The following is a 15,295-nucleotide window of genomic DNA, read 5'->3' as shown; positions in this document are numbered from 1 at the left end:
ACATACTAATTAAGATTTATGTCTTAAACTGTTAAAAAAATCTGTGGTATTGCCTAGCAGATAACAGGTATCCAATGAAAAGTGAAGCCAGCATCTGAAACTGAGGCCCCAGTGCTTTTGGGGAGCAATAATTTGACATCTGTGTCTTTGTGCTCTCAATTAGTACACATTACTGATTCTCTCCCATTAGGTGAGGTCAGGAGGGGGCAGGGGAATTTTCCAAACTGCCACTGCAGCTTTACAAGGACGGTTTCCCGATACATTAAGAAGTTTCAGGTTTCAGTCTGGCTTTCATGTCACTATTGATTTGGTCAATGACATATGTATTTTATCATTTTGCATTTTCAAACTACTATTCCTACATCTTTAAAAATGTAAGTTTGAAAAGGCTGATTTAATAAGTTTATCATGAACACAGTAATTTGAAGGCTAGGGGTCACAAGGCAAAATGGATGGGAATTTGTGTATGGTAGGACAAAATTAAGGGGGTTTTAAAAAATCTAGAGGCAAGGAAAAAGGATTTTTAATAATCCTATTTCCACATGGACATTAAATGTATCCTGATACTTACCTCCAAATTGAATTCAAAGGTAACATAATATGCAATTACTCCATACAAATCATTGTCATATTTTTATTATCATATAGCCAACTATCAAATGGTTTGAAACCTTGATCTCAATATCAAAACTCTCATATGGGTCAAGAAAAATAAATGTAAATCCTCATGAAAAGACAGGAAGACTGAATGCAGCCCATGGGCTCAAACCTTTGATCTGAGCCACATTCTGCAACCTCAAATTATTGTTCTCAGTCTTGACCTTCCCTCTCACTTTGTCCTGGCAGCTTTCCAAAGAGAGACAGGTGGTTTTAGGGCTTTTGGTTGGGTTACAAATCAAATAATATTTCATGGTCTTCACCTTTAATGGGCTAAGCAGAATGCATTTGACAAAAGCCACTACAGAGGTTTGGAGAAATAATTTATACTCTAGGGCTTTCTTAAATCAGTCACTTGGCTATATGAGGTGTAAAAAAATATCCTTACTGTTCCTTCAAATGTTACCTTGCAAAAATAGCATCATGTATGTTTATGTTATTCCTTGGGGGAGTCAATATCCGGTAAACAATGAATAGTTACCATTGATCCTTAACATGTTTAGTTTTCATTGGGGATCATTGTGCCACAGGGCATGAAATGAAGTGAGGGGATACTTTCTGGTTCATGCATTCTTGCCAGTGAAGGAATAAATGCCCTTAGGGTTTTTTTTGTAAAATAAACAAATTTCATGCCTTAACTTTAAAAAATATTTATTAATACAAGTTTTCAGTAAATAATGATCATGTGCCTTGTCAGGAAATGGTACACAAACAATATCACATCTCATTATTTTTTCTCTGATCACTTTTTTTTTGCCAGTATCAGGTTCATTTATAAGTTTTTATAAAGCTAGTTGTCATATATTCAGACTAACAAGCAGACTAATTGGCCAAAAGCATAAAACAATGATAGTATATCAAGCTATACTTTTTTTAATACACTGTCCATGCTAGGTTATGTTAATTTTTTTATTTCTCCCCTTTTTTCCCATTAGCTGTCTTTTATGCCTCAACATGATATTCATAACTTGGTGATGACCAGAATAAACAAAGTAATCCTAGATTTTTATTCACTGAGGATTATAAAAGCCAAACCCAATGGAAAATAAATTCCCTCTTTGATTGACTGCAATTATAAAATGTTGATGTGGATGACAAATATGGCCATTAAAGGAGGTACGGATTCTGAGAAAATTTATTTTGGAAAGCGATCTTATGTCAAAGCATTCTCATATTTGCACAGTTAAAATTATAGTTATATTTAATTGTAGAGACTTGGGATTGTGAGGATAGTCTCGTTCTGAGAGTATATATTGATGTTCAGGCTGTTAAGTGCTTAACATTTAGGGGTGACGAGGTACAATTTCCCAGGAAAGGAATAGGCTGGCACCTGTGTAAGCCCAGGAGGGGGACTTCTGCATACAACTGCCAGAGTAGATTAGGGAAGCTGGCCTCAGAGTCCTTTGGGCTATGGAAATACTCTAGTGGTTTGTGGCATCCTGTCTCTTGTTCCAGGAATACAGAACACTAAGCTGGTGTTCTATATCACATCAGCTAGTACTATTTATCAAATCCAACAAGCCCTGAACAATTAAGAAAATCTATTTTTATCATTCCCAGACTAGCTTCTCTATTTACAGACAGCACTGTCTTTTTCTTAGTGCTTATCTCCTACTTCCTTCTTTCCCCCTGCATTTAGTCACCTCTCTGTAAACATGCATCCTATAAATTTCTACTTGCAGCAGGACCATGCTTGTTGTCTTCCTGTTTGCTTTTGAACCATACTTTGATGACCTATCTGATCTCACTGCCATGAGTCTTATTCATCGGAATCCATACTCTATACTTATCTGCCAGATTATGACTTAGATTCTGTCATTCCCTGGACTAAAGAGCACTGTGGCTTGTCACTGCCTACAAAAGGAAAGACAGTCAAGCATTTGGCATGACTTTTAACGCCAACCCCCACAAGTCCAATCCTTACTAATTTTACCTCTAAGGACATACTGGCAAGTATGCCTAATCAGCTTGGCTAATTTCTTATTAGCCTCTGAGAGGATCATACTTCTTATCTTCCTCCGTTTTCCCATTCTAGTACTAAGTGCTTATTCACCTGAGCAGAGACACGGCTGTCTCCCCTGGGATGAGCTCTATCTTCCGGGAACTAAGGTGAATCCGGAAACAGGACAAGAAGCATCCTGCCTGATGAAAAGCATCACTTCATCATGTCTCTTCAGTTCTTCCAGCTACTTGTCCTTTGATTCTTCTTTGGTTTCTCACTGGCTCATGTTGTCTCTTTGGTATATGTTTTGGTGACCTGTTGTTTTCCTATTTGTTCCTCTACTCTGTTGCTTCCTACTTTCTGATTCCTGTTTCCTATTCTAACCTTTAGAGGTTATTCATCTAAACAGGTTGCTTCTGCCCTTGGTGCTATCTCTGTTTTTATGGCTTGCTGACTTACATGAACCAGCTAGTTTATTCCTCACAATGTTGAAAGAGAGATACTATTATCTCCACTTCGTTGATGGGAAAAAGATTTCTGAAAGTTAAACTTTCTCATCAAATCACAAAAGTCATAAATGGTGGAGTCAAGATTCAAACTCACACTGATTCAAAGACTAGAACTCTTAGCTATTTCTTCTCCACCCAATCAAACTCAGGCTCTGCTTAGAAAGAATACATTTTATCTCATTGAAAGTGTATACTTTTGGGGCTGGGGCTGGGGATTTAGCTCAGCGGCATAAGCACCTGCCTTGCAAGCAGGCAGTCGTGAGTTCGATCCCCGGTACCAGTAAAAAAAAAAAGAAAGTATATACTTTCTCAGGATCGGTGTATATAATTTTCTTCCATTTTAACCATGAATGTGCCTAGGCCATAAGTACACACACACACACACACACAAACACACAGAAGTATGCAAAGCATGGTTTGGAAAGAATAAGATATATGCTCAGACTGAGCTGTGTCATGCAAACTACCAGTTCTGATGAGCTAAACCTACACCATCTGATAGTATAACCACAAGCTATGTACTTATTGAAATTTTAATTAATTAAAAACAATTGCAGTAATCATTTCATAATGTGTAAGCATATAAAATCATTCCATTATATACTTTAAACATGTCCAAGGATAAACTTAATAAAATAAAATTTGGATTGCTGGATATACTCTCCATATATTTTAAACGACCAACAGCCAATGATGTAAATCAGTTAAAATCTTAAAAACATTGTACCTAATATCCACATGTGGCAGTGGCTACTATATCAAAGGACAAACACTGAGAACATTTCCGTTATTCAGCAAACCCTACTGAACAGTTGGGCAGTATCATATCCTCAGTTCCCCCACTACAATATACACTCATATAGCCAGAGTATAAAAGTTTCATTCTAAACATCCAGTAGAAATTGGTGCAGTGGTCAGGAACCCAGGCTCTGAAACTGCTATGGTCAGGCGAAACTGTCAGCTTGACTGGATTGTTAGACTCTGGAAGGAGGACTGGATCATGGGGCCCCAAACTCATGAGTGGACTCATCTGCTGATGTTGAGAGTTAAATGTGCTGTAGGAGGCTGCCCCTGGGACTATGCCTTTGGAGGTTACACCTTTTGCTAGTAATCTTCCCAGTGCTGTGCTTCTGGGTCACCACGAAGTGAGGGTCCTTTCTCTTTCTCTTCTACCATGACGTTCCTGCCTTGGAGCCGGCTGAGCACAGACAGGAAACTGATACCATGAGCCAAGTTAAATCTCTTTTCTTTTAACTTGTGTATGTCAAGTGTTTGTTCCCAGTGACAGGGAAGCTAATACAGAAGCCAACCTGTCACGGCAATTTACAAGTTACAGCACCATGGACAGCTCAGATCTCTGGTCTCAGTTTTCCCATCTGCATTATAAAGAATCATAGTACTGACTATTGAAGGGTTCCATAAGGGTCAAATATGTCAATTGCCTGTTATAAAGTTTCTTATGAATGTTAGGTACTAGTGTGATTGACCTAATGTTCTGCAAGTGAAATACAGAATCACAGGAATGCAGAAATAAGGTTTCTTACAACATTCAACCATATGGATATTATGAATGTGTGTGTGTGTGTGTGTGTGTGTGTGTGTGTGTGTGTGTGTGTGTGTTTGTGTATACACACACACATATATATATTTGGGTACCATATTTGCAAGTCTGCAGCAAGACACATTTAAGCATTCTCCCAGACAGACTTGGGAAGTACATATCTGGATATTTAATCAATAAAGTATAATACTAGGTTCGAATGGTGATCAAAATAGATGGAGAGTGTTTAAATTTTAAATTTTTATTATATAAAAAAAAGACACATTGCCATTAAGGCCCCTCAAAATGTGCAGTCCCCATTAATTCAAATGCTCTTATTCCACTGTTTCTATCACTTTCTGAAGCAGTTCTGAAAATTCTCTTTTGTGTCCTTCTGCGGTATGATCAAAAACATGGTGAGCGTGGCTGTGGAGTGTCATCCCACAGAAATAGAAGCTTGTAAATGCATTCTGATGTCTTCTCACCCAACTCACTCACCGTATCTGTGCTGTGGGACTTTGGTCTCTACCCCCAAGTCAAAATGATCAAGAAAGGTAAATACTTTGAATTCATTCAGAACATGGAGACAGTCACAACAGCACAACAGCATGCTCAACAACAAAGAGAACTTCCAGAACATTTTCAGAAAATGCCAAGAACAATGGGACAAGACAATTTTTTTAGTGGGGGAGAGAAGGGAAGGACTGATGGCAATATGTCTTTTACTGCAGTAATAATTTTAAAATGTCTATGTTTACTATACGTTTTGATCATGCCTTGTATATTTTAAATTGAGTCACCAAATTCTCTTTTACACTGAGCCACAGACATTCATTCAACTGAAAATTCTATACAATTGACAAAGGAAGGGAGGCATATTTCACTTTGTGGAGTCCTCATTTAAAAATCAGTTCCTATTCCTGGTCCACCTCCTCAAAATGTACCATGTACTGCAATTTGTACAATTATTTCAGATAACCTTCTGAGGATTACTGATGATTTCAGTCCTCTCATTACCTGGTATCACACCCTTAGGTTTAGGAATCTGAACTACATTTCTACGGCTACATTCAGCTCAGAAGAGTTTGGGACAGTAAACTATTTCACAGGCTGAGAACTCATTTAGCTACACTCAAAGGGATCCAACTGGGAGAAGGCACATACACAAGTAATAAGTTAGCAAGGGCTCCAACACCCCTGATGAGGCAATTGCTGCAAATTTTGAGAAATCTCTATTGAAGCCAGCAAACCCTCCTAGGGAAGAGTGATTCTGTCTCCTCTGGGGGAAACTCTTGAAGCTGGTATAAAACTATAAGAAAGACAGACACAGGCTTACTTGACATTTAATTATCAATGTTATCTTTCTAGAAGATTCCTGACTCTTAAAGAATAAAGATGCAATGCACAGAAATAAATCCCTGGGTGGGGAACACCATATATTCAACTACTTAGTTTTCACTGTTTCTTTCTATTTTCACTTCACCAGTGTGAAATATGGAATAAAAGAAATTCTTAGCATAGCAAATTATTTAAATCCATGTAAAGAAAAATTGCTGACAAATCATTTCTGCCTGGGATTCACATTTAAGCTACTATTCGAAGGACAAGGAATGTTTCATGCTCCGTTTTAATTTAAATTCTTGCCTTGCTATCTAATGAATGATCTATAGACATAAAACTTTTTTATGAGTTATAAATTCAAAGTTTTCCTACACCATGAAGGTTCTTAAGTGATTCTTGTAGGCATTCATATCCATTTACCCCTTTGGAGTAACAAATGAAGACACACCTTTGACCATCAGAATGAATCCCTGGGCACCTCTTCTACAATGGCTTTCACCTCTTGTTCATAATAAGTCACAAAACAATAGGATAAAGGGAATAAGAAAAGGAAGTCTCTGCCATAATTGCTAAAGAAACAAACCTAAGCAAAATGAAAACTCATTTCAAAAATGACTCATTCAGGAAGGCTCCATGACTAGATCTACTGTGGCAGGCATCATGAATTGAAGGTGCTTTCATACAGCTGGAAGGATATATATGCAAATGTTATCTTTATGGGAAAATAAGTAAAGCTCTATCATTTAACACTAATAAGATATTTTAATAAAGAATTGCAACTTCACACACAAATGTATCATCTGGATTTAAATAAGAATTTTCAATTCAGCTGCTAATTGTGACTTTTGGACTTACCTAAATGCCTTGGAAGGTGTCTTCATTCTTTTTCCTATTAAATTGGTCACCACAAGAAGGGCTTTGTGGTGTAAGAGTTACAGACATGTTATAAGTTTGCAACATGTGAGCAGCTATATGATTTGACGTTTTATTTAACAGCCTGCATGTTTGGCTCTATTTCTATGTTTTTACTTGTAGTTTCTAAAACACAACTTCTTCTACCACGTAGTTCTCTTATTTCCTGAAATCGGAATTACTAAGAATTGGGCTAATGGGTATAATGTTTGATTTTTGTCTGGGTTTGTAAATACTTTGTAATCAACTTAATTCCATCATAAAATAGTTATCAAGTATTTTTTTTCTTGACATGCCAAAAGCCAGACACTTGTGTTAGAGTTTGAATTTGAAAAAGTGATGACAGCAAAAACAGAAACAAGTCACTAAAATCAAATTATTTTTAATATAATAGTCTAATTAAACTATTTGTCCTTATTAAACACTAACATTGAGATACAAATTGAGATCAAATGAGTATTTACAAATCCAAAATCAGTTTTCCAAGTATATTGAGTTATTTTGATGGATTTTGATTTCTACTGATAGGATAAATCCTGCTGTTACTTCTCACAGAAACTGGAGCGTTTGGCAGGGCATAAAGGTATTTCAGTGAACCTTCTGTTATAAATGAAACCTCTTGTATCCTAATGAAAGCTGTACTTGCCCAAATAGCTTTTCCTTGATTTCTTAATATAATGTCATATTATACCTTACCATCCATCTCATCTTGGAAATCGAGTTTAGAAGATCAAATTTGTAGTAATTGGATATAGAACACAATTAGAAATTGTAGAGAAACTGAATATCTAAGAACTAGAAATAGACTAATAGAAAAGATTTGGAAACAGGTATAAAGCACATAAATACATGCACCTTAGAGTCCTTGATTAATACATCAAATAGTTTTGCATTTGATGTACATTTCTTGGCTTGGTCCATGAGCAAATTGCTTGATTCAGAACATAAATTGCTGTCCTGCGCATGCCTTGAGCTATTGTCTCAAGACTAATATTAGGAAGTGTTCAGAGGTTTTTAATGTGTTTGCCTCTATTTTGTTGCATAGCCTGTGCATGATGCCACCCTTCAGTCATTAACTATATTATAATACATAAAATATCTTCTCATATGCAGACTTCATGAGTACACTGTCTTCTAATCTAAGGAAACTGATAACAAATATAGGGAATAAAAGCTATTGGGTACCAGTCAATTGCTTTATTCTTTAATTTAAAATTTGTATTCATTGAATAATTATCACTGCTTATGTACTCTGTGTTACACAGAACACAATACATGACACATCTCTACAACAAATGGAAAATACTCAGTTAATGATAAATAAAGGAAAGCATAGTATTGGGTGGCATTAGACTTCAAATGATAGAAAACCAGTTTCTTAAAAAGTCTTTCTTAGTGCTTTTAGAAATGCACAAAAGCAAAAGTAAGTCCTCTTACTAACAGATCAGGTTTTAAAATCATTGCTTTGCTTCTGTTCCTCATTTTAAGAGTTATGTTTCTGAACTATAGCACTAAGTAGGCTCAGGTACTAGAGAAAGCAAAGATGAAGATGCCTAGAATACTAGCTGCTAAGGACAATTCTTTAATTTCTCTGTTTCCTCAGGTTAAAGCAAATAAATTTCTGTGCTTAGGGTCTGGAGCCTTGTATAACATGGAATTTCAGGGTAAACCAGTCAGAGTCCTTATTGCTTTATAGAATTCTCTGAATCTCAAGTACTTCACATCAGATTTATGTTGTAGAATTTCATGTTTGAGAAAGTCTTTGAAAGAGTATTGCCTTATGCATATGCTTGAAATAGTTTCTTGTGGTTCTTTTATAACCTTCTGAAATGCAGTAGCATATAGTCTTGCAAAAGTTATAAAAGAAAATCTGAGTCTACTTACCACAAACAATAAATGTATATTTTTAAATTTCAAAGTCTAAGACTTTCCCGCAGATACAGAATGGTGAATACGTGAATTACCCTGAAGATCAATTAACTCTTATAAATTCTAAGAAAGTCATTTCTGCACCAAAGTTGTCATTTACTACATGACACTAGTCTGTTGACTCAGCCAACACAGCCTCTTTGAAACTGGCTATAATTTCCAACTTACAGCAGCTGTCATGATGAAAGGACAACAATCATTATCTGATAGTTTCTGCCATCTCTATTCATTTAGAGTCCATTAGCAACAGGAATATGTGATTTTTAAATTACTGAATTACTCGTACTTCCATTAAAAGAACAGACATGCAAAGTAAAATAGAACAGCCTCTTTCCTACAGCTTTCTATTTTTCGGTCTAGTTATTGCCATTTCTTCCATTCAAAGCAAATTGGATTTTGTTCTCACAAAGGAGAGACCTTCTCTATCCTCTGTGTTAGTGCCATTTTAAACCAAAGCAAGTTCCACCAGGTGCTGGATGAATGAACAAATCAAGGAATGAATGGACGGTGTGCCCTGCAGGGTCTCTTGGCCTGTGGTAGGTGAAGAGCCCACACTGGGTTTCATGTTTGATATGCTTGCTCTTGCCAGTTTTCTGCCTTAGGACTCTCTTTATTTTAAAATATTTTTAATAACTGTGTGCATGAAAAAGCTTGTTTATGGCAGCTGAAGGGGTGAGAAAGGCCCTTTTTTCTCCAGGGGATGCTGAATAAACTGTGCTATGTTTCTGTGTTGTGGCTGTGATCCTCCTGTGAGGTCAGCTATGAAATTTTCTACCTGTGGAATGTGTCAACACTCAGAACATTTCAGATTCTGAAGCATTTCAGATTTCAGAGTTCTGGATTAGGGATGCTCCATCTATAGCTGTCAGCGTTTTTATGAAAAACGTTTTATAACAAAGTAATAAGGGAAAAACAATATCTAATACACTGTGTATGCTTGAGTTCTTGAAGTGAAACAATTGGTTGCTTTGAAAAAAAGAAAGCCCAGAAAAATACGATGCCCATAGTGTGTCTCCTCTTTGAATGTTCAAGGTCTACATGAAAATGCAGATTTCCTTGCTAGTTTTTCCCTCCACTGGAGCACATTCATTAATCAGGGAACTCAAACTCTTCTTGATGAAGCTACTGGAATTCTCCAAATCTTTTACTTCCAATCAGTAGCAACGGGGGTGACGGTAGTCAGAGTTTATTATAGAAAATGTTTGAAAGAAGAAAAAAAAAACAGGTGAACATTTAAAAAACCACTGATAGATCATTCTAGGTGTATTAAAATTGTCACAGGCCTTGGAAATCCCAAGGGGTGTATGTTATAGCTAATATATGTGCTGTCAATATTCAACACAGTTTATGTTTAACAATGCTAATTTGATACAATCACATTTAGTATTTCATTCTATATTTTCTAATACAGGGCTAATTTTTAACCCTACACCAGGTTAAATCCTCTTGCTGAGGAGATATAGATCATCCTGGGCCTCTATTATCCTAACACTTTATCAGAGTTCATTGTACTTATTTAACTATATTAAAAAATTCCCTGAGGGCAGAATGTATGTGTAGATTACTCAGTAGAGTCAGTTGGATTAATATGCTAAGATTATTAGTGCCTTATTAAACAGGAATGCTTGAAAACATGCCATTGTTGAGACATAAACATCTTAAGGTTTTAGGCTTATATTTGCTGCCAGAGGAAGTCTACACCTAATTAGTGATAAAAAATAAAGATATAGAATTCTTGCCTCTTGTCTTACCATCCTTTGTCTTTCTATACTCGCAAGCTCTCTTTAAAATCTCTTTCTGGTTCTCATAATTTATAAAATCTCAGATGGTACCAGATGTTTGGAGGAGGCCGTCCATATATCCCTGACTTTAAAGTATAGGAAGATTTATTCCAGCCACAGAAGCATAATTTCAACCTTGACTTTTGTGTTCCTGAGCAAGATGTAATCTGCAACACGGGCTCTTGTCACTAATGCAATCCTTATCTGTGGAGCGTTGGCATTGATGCAAACACCCAAAATAACCACAGAGTATTACTGAAATGAGTTCTGCCCACTGTTTGCCTCTAGGAAACCTTAATTTAATGTAAATATTTTTCAAGAAAACCATTTTTCATTTTAGGCAACGTTCAAAAGCGTGGGTGGGAAAAATTGTACATGAATACACAGAAACATCTGGGGTAAGTGTCTTAGCCCAGACTCTCAGTATCTCAAATTAGGTTTTTCTCTCACTACACAGTTTCTAGTAGTGAAAATAGGACAAAATCTCTCCTGTCTTTCTGGGGTGACTAGCTTGGCGTGCTCAGGGTTCACCCCTTCATTTGCACTGCTCTGCAAGAGGAGTGTGGGCTGTGTTTGGCTCTGTGTAATCCCATGTGCTCCCAGTGGGCATGTGCAGGCATCTGCCAGGGGTGAACTGAGGCTTTTTCAGGTACTTTAAAATGGATCTACTAGCATATGCTTCAAAGTTGGCATCAATTTAACAACAACAGCTGGTGATTTAGCTCAGTGGCATAAGCGCCTGCCTGGCAAGAGCTAGGTCATGAGTTCAACCCCCAGTACCAAAAAGAAAAAAAAAAAAAAAAGAAAAAAGAAAAAAAAATCCAATTTAACAACAAACCCAACAGAGCTCTTCACTTTTCTTACGCTAATTACTTGAGAAAAATCTTTTGAGCACCGTCCTTGTGCTAAGCTCAAAGAAAACTTGCTGGAGGAAGACTAAGAAATGCATCCCGAACAGACTGCTGGTTTTATTTTCTCTAGATTACAAGAAAACAATAAAACCAACCTATAGATTTTCAGAAGCAAGTGAAATGCCATGGGGGTTCTAGGTGGAACACTTCTCACATTTTACCTTGCTTATGAGCTGCCTTTCTTTTGACATGATCAGGACACTAACTGAATTATAGAGTTACTAATTGCTTTCGATTAGTTCTCAGCATTGTAAAGATCCTGAAAATTTGCTGCCAATTTGACTATTGTTTTTATTGGTAGTTGATTGCATGACAGTGATAACATTTAGACAAATATAAAATGAACACAAATGAAAATAATCCACCAGGTGTGCAAACTAAGATGTTAGGTAGCAGGTAAAAATGGCAAGTGCAGGTGACCCCAAGAAACGCGGAAGTCAGAGGGGGAAGGTCTGTAGGTGCCAACCAGACAGGGGCTGTTTCAGTTAGTTTCTGCAAGATCAACAATTTGCACATTAATTTCTGCCACTGCATTCATGAAAAGTACCCAACTCTCGTCTTGGATATATTTGTTTGGGAAATGAATTGGCATAAATGAAAATAAATGTGTGAATTACTACATCACACCCAATCAAGTGTCGGTGTGGACATATTTTATAAGTCTGTGTTGGTGGTTATTATCAATGCTATAGCAAAACTCAGAGAAAGACATCAGGAAGAATTTTCCTGGAGACCATGAAGACTAATAAAAAAGTGAGAGAAGAAGGAAGAAAGGACTTGAGATGCATTCATGTAGGACAAATAACAAGTTTCACCTTTTGCTAAAGTACAACCAACATGTCAGGGGAGGTTGACAGAAGAGGATTGTAAAACATGTGATTTTTGGGTTTTTAGCCATTCCATTTCATATCAAATTGGCTTTCAGGAAAACCAATGGACTGAAAGTATAAGGATTTGTTCTAAATTAAAATAACCAATGACCACTGAGGGAAAGAAAGCCAGTCAGAAGTCACTGCTGTTTTTATAAATTACAAAGCTCCTAGTCTCATTCTTAGTCATGTCCAGCTCTAATTAAAAAGATCCATATAACCATTTTTATCAATAAATTTCAGGCTGAACAAAGAGAATGTTAGAAATTAGGGCAATTTCAACCAAAACATATAAATGTTCTATATGATTCCAGAGCCTTAATCTAGTTTAAAAATATGCTAATCATTTTAGACTTCTTGAAGATATTACATTTTTATTAGCAGTATTTGAGTACTTTCTGTTTGCCAACCTGAATCTAAATCTTCTAGAATAAATAAGAACAAGTTTATTCTTATATTTTATTTGTATCTTCCCCCAAAATCTTAGCAAACAAAAACCCTAGCAAAGAACCATGTCCCTTAAGAACTTTTAAAAAATTCCCTTAATTTTTAAATAATGCAACCTGAGATTTTACAAACAGATTTTGTCCTCCCACTGAAGGGAGAAAGAACAGCATTACAATTTATTCTCTCTGAAATGGTTCTGAGATTTTGTTAGCCGCCTTCCAATTTAATCTACCCACACTAAAAACAATCTCTTTTTAAAATACATGTCAAAACCATGTTCTCTGATCTTAAACAAATACAAAAGTGAGTGAGCCAATGAGTTATACTCCCACTGTAAAGTGCATGTAACCTTAGCACATGTCTGCACAGTAAGTTTAGGGTTTTCTGAATTCTAATACATTTAGATCTTTTTCCTGTCCTACCCAAATCTTACATGTCATGGACTTTCCCATGCATTCTTATTTAGCGGTTGGCATAAATGATGCGGTCCCTCTGAGACTGAAAAATGCCACTGCTATTTTTACCTTTCTTGCTTGTCACTGTGTAATTGCAGTAAATGCAATTGAAAGTACTTTTATTTGAAGGCCATTTAACAGAGGGGAAGAAAACACATTTACTCTTTCAAGGCCCATGTATTTTCCTGGGAGAAGCTTGCCTATGAGATTTGTCCTTTATCCTTGGATAGCTATTTGGGAAATTTCTTTGGACAGTGAAACCTCCCAAATGATTTTGCAGCCTAAGAACAGAACCATGATTCACAGTGTTTCCTCCAAATTCTCCCCATCTCTTTTCTTCCCATCTTCTTGAGAGTGAAAGGCTGTTTCAGGCTTGTGTGTCTGAAGCCTGTTTTTTTTGCCAGACTGAAACAAAAAATTTGCATGCTCCACAGAAAATATTAACCTATTTTCATTGAGAATTTAAAGAAGAAATTATTTTCTAAAATCTGTGGCTATGGTAAGGTAATATAACTTAAAATTAGTGCTGTCTACTTTTTTATAGTATTCTAACTTATTCCTTCTTATAGGAACTCAGTAATCCTCAAAACAATTAGTTTTATTGTTCCCATTGGAGAGAACCAGTGAGGGTAGCTAGCTTGGGCATCTTTAACAAAACCATCTTTTGTGATATACAAGAAAGTCTCTCCTATTTTATAGGACAAAATGAAGAAAAATGTTAAACAGTGTTTATAATTTGCTGAAAGCTGTTTGAAGTGTATTGGACTTATCCTCCCTTCTTCCCTGCCATTTAAACATCAACACTCTTGCTGTACTCATCCGTTCAATCTCAGGTCTGTTTCAATGGCTCTTACCTATAAAAAGGTTCCACTCGGTGTCCAGATCCGCCTGGTTGGCCAAGCAGCCCTTCATGACATTGAGGCAGTAGTTGTTGCAGGGTCTCACAGTGGGCAGTCCCCGACAGTACGGGCAGTACAGCATCTTCATGAGAGCGCGGATACACCCAGGGGTAGGGCTCACCTGTTGAAAAATTGCAAAGAAAAAGAAAAAGGAAATCAGAAATAAGAATAACAGAAGAGAGGAAAAAAGAAGTCATTTTCTCCATTAAAAAGAAAAAAAACCCAACCTTATATTTGACAAAGGGACTAAACATGTTCCCTGGAAAAAAGATAGCCCCTTTAATAAATGTTGTTGGGAAAATTGGCTCTCCACATGCCAAAGACTGAAAATAGACCCATGCTTATTGCCATACACTAAACTAAAATCGAAATGGATCAAGGATCTAAATATTGAAACAGAACACTACATCTACTAGAGGACAATGATGTAGGGGAATGAAACACCCAACCTACTGTGTCCACTAGTTCGTGTTCTCTAAAACCAAAGAATGAATTTTAGGAACAATGGAAGTTAAGAGTAGAATATATTTATTGAGAGAAAGAAAGCTTCAGTCTGAGAGAGACAGAAGGGGTCTTGAGTGGGTTGCCAAGGACTCTGTTCTATCCAGGGACTTTTATAGAGTAAAATTTTGGGTTCAAGGTGGGGGAAGGCTGGGAGCTCACAAGGCAGATGGGCATAAGGTGGGACATAACTATAGTTAGCCAATAAGATCAACAGTTCAGGTAAAACTGATTACATTAGGAACAAGTGGGGAAGTGAAAGTTTAGGCATCAGCTGTGAAGATAATGAGATTCATTATGACGCCCATTCTGGTTGACTTTTATCTATTTTTGAAGACCTACAATGTCTCCAATGTTTTGGTTTTGTCGGTTTTAGTCTTTACTGTTTTGTTCAATTGTATTATAACTAATGATATAGGCAATTCTATTAGAGATAGCGGGAGGCATTATGGTAACCATTGATGGTCACCTTGTATTATGTTTTTATATTATCTATTATGTCCACCCTTTTGACTTGACCGATTCTGTTCTGTTATGTCTCATTTGGTTTTACTCTCTTCCAAAAAAGCAATAAGAACCGTGGGAGCAATGAAACCCAAAAT

General features: G+C 36.6%; 1 protein-coding gene across 3 annotated transcripts in view; it reads right to left on the bottom strand.

Annotated features, from left to right (window-relative positions):
• Nucleotides 1-15,295, bottom strand: part of Gpc6 (glypican 6) — a 1,068,618-nt gene that overhangs the window by 326,653 nt on the left and 726,670 nt on the right. For all 3 annotated transcript variants that reach the window (XM_005007165.4, XM_003477617.5, XM_063246933.1), the window contains exon 4: nucleotides 14,148-14,313. In XM_005007165.4, the coding sequence (XP_005007222.1) occupies nucleotides 14,148-14,313 (166 nt within the window). The remainder of the gene's footprint in view (nucleotides 1-14,147; nucleotides 14,314-15,295) is intronic.

The sequence above is a fragment of the Cavia porcellus genome, unplaced genomic scaffold, assembly GCF_034190915.1.
Source record: "Cavia porcellus strain 051 isolate PalLab524CR breed Dunkin Hartley unplaced genomic scaffold, mCavPor4.1 scaffold_4, whole genome shotgun sequence".
Lineage (NCBI taxonomy): Eukaryota > Metazoa > Chordata > Mammalia > Rodentia > Caviidae > Cavia > Cavia porcellus.
The sequence above is the reverse complement of the archived record's forward strand: the minus strand, read 5'-3'. Positions and strand labels throughout refer to the sequence as shown.